At 39.2% G+C, this 3,838-nt stretch overlaps 1 protein-coding gene across 1 annotated transcript; it reads left to right on the forward strand.

The window, feature by feature from the left end:
• On the forward strand, positions 787-1,274 carry LOC109847675 (2-oxoglutarate-dependent dioxygenase AOP2-like). The gene has a single exon (XM_020416906.1). The coding sequence runs from the start codon at positions 873-875 to the stop codon at positions 1,272-1,274; it is 402 nt and encodes a 133-aa protein (XP_020272495.1). The 5' UTR covers positions 787-872.

The following is a 3,838-nucleotide window of genomic DNA, read 5'->3' on the forward strand; positions in this document are numbered from 1 at the left end:
AACCAGGGCCGCTGGCGGGGCTCCGAAGGAGTTAAACTGAGCTGGGGTGACCAAGTTTCCCTTGTCATAAAAAAAAAAAATTGTTGAAACCAACAAGATATTATACATGGAAATATCCAAAATTTTTTAATATATTATGATAATCATAAACTTTTTTTACAAACATGTTATAGTAAATAAATAAACTTTAAAAAAATAATTTAGATATTTGACCACGTGCAATGCACGTGCATTCCACCTAGTAACAACTAAAAGATTCTATTTTAATACAAAAAGTAATTACAAACGGGGCCCACACATAACTATCCAAATTTATTAATTTCTTTACAAACAAACAATCTTCCACTATCCGACCAACCAAACTGAAAATAAAAATTTTAGATTATTAAAGCTTTCTTAGATTGTCATAAATCCTAAATACAAATCCAGTAGCCGAACAATTCCTAAATTGTTTTTTGGGTGTGCGGCTGAGACTACCAAGGCTCAAATACCATGTCAAAATGAGAAGATTTGGGAAATGTAAATATGTTACTTTTAAATATATAGATGTGCATAAAACTGCTTCTCTACACATAGCCCGATGTGAGCCTAAACCGAGGATTAAACTATGACTTAATACAATTGTATTTATATTTACTTTAAGCACATAGAAGTTTAATAGACAAATGGACTACACTGAGAAGTTATAAACGAGGTTTCTTTTTGTCTTTTTACTCCTGGTGCACGTTCTACATTGCATAGAAAAAAATATAGAGACGGGATGGTCGCATCTTCCATTAATTTATAGACAACATTGCAATCTAAATCTACACAAACGCATCTGAGAAGAAAAAAAGCACTGAGAAATTAATCGATTCATCAAGAATCACCCAATGGAGGATACTCTTTCATCTTCATCGCTGCTTCCTCACATTGATCTCACCAAGGATCCAAAGGCTCTGGAGCCAGGGACTCCTCAATGGGAGGCCACATCCCGGGACATCCGCCAAGCCCTGGAGACCTACGGCTGCTTCTTGGTGGACTATGACTCCGTCTCCCGCGAGCTGCGGGAGGCTATGTTTGAGGAGATGGAGTCTCTGTTTGCTCTTCCGGCCGAGACTAAGCGCAAGGCGGCCGAGGGATTACCGCGGACATCTGTGGTGTTGCCCGGACAAGATCCAGACGCGTACGCGCCACTGCACCAAGTGCTCACTACTGTGGGCGTGCAGGAGCCTGAGGTTGCTCAGGCTCTGACGGAATTATTGTGGCCTGATGGCAACGACAAATTCCGGTAATTTATCAAATAAAGTTAATTTACGAGTTCTAGCTAGTGATCTCTTTTTTTGCTTTCCTCTTTATTTTGTTAGGACAGTAAAAAAAAGGAAGGCTCCAGGTTTCATCTAGAACTTGTTGGGATTTTTAAATCTCGTAAAAACCCCGAAAACCACCAAACACAGCAAATAAAATCACACGAGATTTAACATGGAAAACATTCAATAGGGAAAAACCATAGAATCAAAATCAATCCACTATCACATCTAAATAACAATCTTTTGAATGGACAAAGACTACGAAACACTCTCCCAATGATGTAATATTTTGCACGGATAAAAACTATACGAAACCCTCGCCCCTCGCACAATATTCTTGAATCAGGTTATGCCATCTGCTAACCCTAGATTACAAGAATATTGGCTCTCTCTCATCTGCTTGGTTTTTCCTCCAATAATTGAAGAATATATATAGGGAAACTAAAACCCTATCACTAGCCTAACTTCCTAATTAGAATAGGTTTCAAACTATCTAATCATGATGAGACACAATCTCCTAATCATGATAGATCTCTAACCCTATCTAATTCTCATGAAGTTATACAAAGAACCAAAGACATAATCCCAACAATCTCTACCTTAGATTTAATTCCCAAACTCCCTTGCAGATTTATCGTCGTCTTTAAACTTTGCTCTCCCACTAGAGTCTTCTATTCCTCTTCTATTCCTCTTCTATTCCTTTTCGCACTTCAAATCAAAGCACTTGCACTTCTAATCAGAACACTCGCACTCCAACTGGATGCCCATATGACCCTCACTTTTATCTGCCTCGCTGTGGCGCCTCCACCTCTCTTGTGCGCACTAAGAGATCTTCGCCACCTCTAACATTAGAAATAAATTAACCATGCTTCTCCTCCCAATCTGAACTTGATAGTAGCCTTCTCCCACTTGCTTTCATCGTACTTCACCTACATCGCTTGTCTCGAATCATATTAGTGCACCTCTCCTACTCCATACTACGAGCTAGATGCCTCCATCTCCTCCATCACTTGGTTTGGATCGAATATGAGCGCTAATCGTCTTCAAGTCCAATGCCACCATCTCAATCTCCCTTGCGTCACTCGGTCATGCCCGCTTGCAAGCTCCATCTAATCTGAGACTGTCCACCTTGAGTGTACACACCAACCAACTACTGCTCCCGCGATGACTGAATAATTATATGCTGACGAATAATCATGGATCGTCGAATTAAACAAAACACCAAACACCACAAATCAACCAGCACCAGATCAACATGAAATCCCAGCCACATGATTGTTACCTTTCCTTCTCTCATAAATCTCGCTGACCTATGCTATAACAATTTCTCCTTTTCCATTTTTTTTCATGCGGACCTCACCTAACTAAATCCTCTCAAGAATTCTTCCAAGCAACTCAGCCATCTTGTTACGCCTGCTCCTCTTATTGCCAATTCATCTCCACGTAAGTCCATTGTCGGTGCAAGCCTCAGCCAGTGACTAGTTGCACGTCCTCAACACTACGACTCACAGTTGCGTTCGCCTGCATACTTCACCGTCGGATACTTCATCCCTCAGGCGCTCTCCTCCGAACGATTAGTCGCCGTGAAATCCTCCTGTTGGCAATGGCCGTTCCTTCCCTTTTTTCTTCGTCTTGATTCTTGTAATGTCGATCTTCAATCTTGTACGACGTCGTCTTCTATCTTGCGAACTCGCTCCCTGATCCATCAACATAGCTCTGATACCACTTGTTAGGATTTTTAGATCTCGCAAAAACCTTAAAAACCACCAAATGTAACAAATAGAATCACACGAGATTTAACGTGAAAAACCTTCAATAGGAAAAACCACGGGATCAAAATCAATCCATTATCACCTCCAAATTACAATCTTTTGAATTGACAAAGACTGTGAAACCCTCTCCTAATGATGTAATATTTTGCACGGATAAAAACTATGAAACCCTCGCCTCTCGCACAACAATCTTGAATCTGGTTATGCCCTCTGCTAATCATAAATTATAAGAATATTGACTCTCTCTCATCTGCTTGGTTTTCCTCCAACAATAGAAGAATATGTATATGGAAATCAAAACCCTATTTCTAGCCTAACTTATTAATTAGAATATGTTTCAAACCCCTAATCATGATGAGACCTACTCTCCTAATCATGATAGATCTCTAACCCTATCAAATTCTCATGAAGTTATACGAAGAATCAAATACACAATCCTAATAGAACTATTTTAATTAGTTCTTACGTAACCCTAAATTATTGAACTTGTCTATTGTGCTTATCAGCTCAATTATCTCAATCCCACATTACCTCTTATACCATTATATTCGTCCATGATTACCCTTCTAACTATCACTTTAAATACCCGATTTCAATTTCTAGTTAATTGCTTTGTGCATGTTTGAAGTGCATTTATGATAAGAAAGTGATAGATCAGAGGGAAGGTGGGATAGTAGTTCGCGTATGCTGTGGTTTTTGTTAGTTCTTCCTTTTTTTTTGTCTGGTGGTTTTGGGTTTTTATTTTTTTTTATTTTTATTTTTTTTATTTTGGGGGGG

This window comes from Asparagus officinalis, chromosome 7 (genome assembly GCF_001876935.1).
Source record: "Asparagus officinalis chromosome 7, Aspof.V1, whole genome shotgun sequence".
Taxonomy (NCBI): Eukaryota; Viridiplantae; Streptophyta; class Magnoliopsida; order Asparagales; family Asparagaceae; genus Asparagus; species Asparagus officinalis.

Bases quoted from the DNA above. Each gene is read 5' to 3' on its own strand.
- LOC109847675 (XM_020416906.1), top strand. From the start codon at position 873: ATGGAGGATACTCTTTCATCTTCATCGCTGCTTCCTCACATTGATCTC.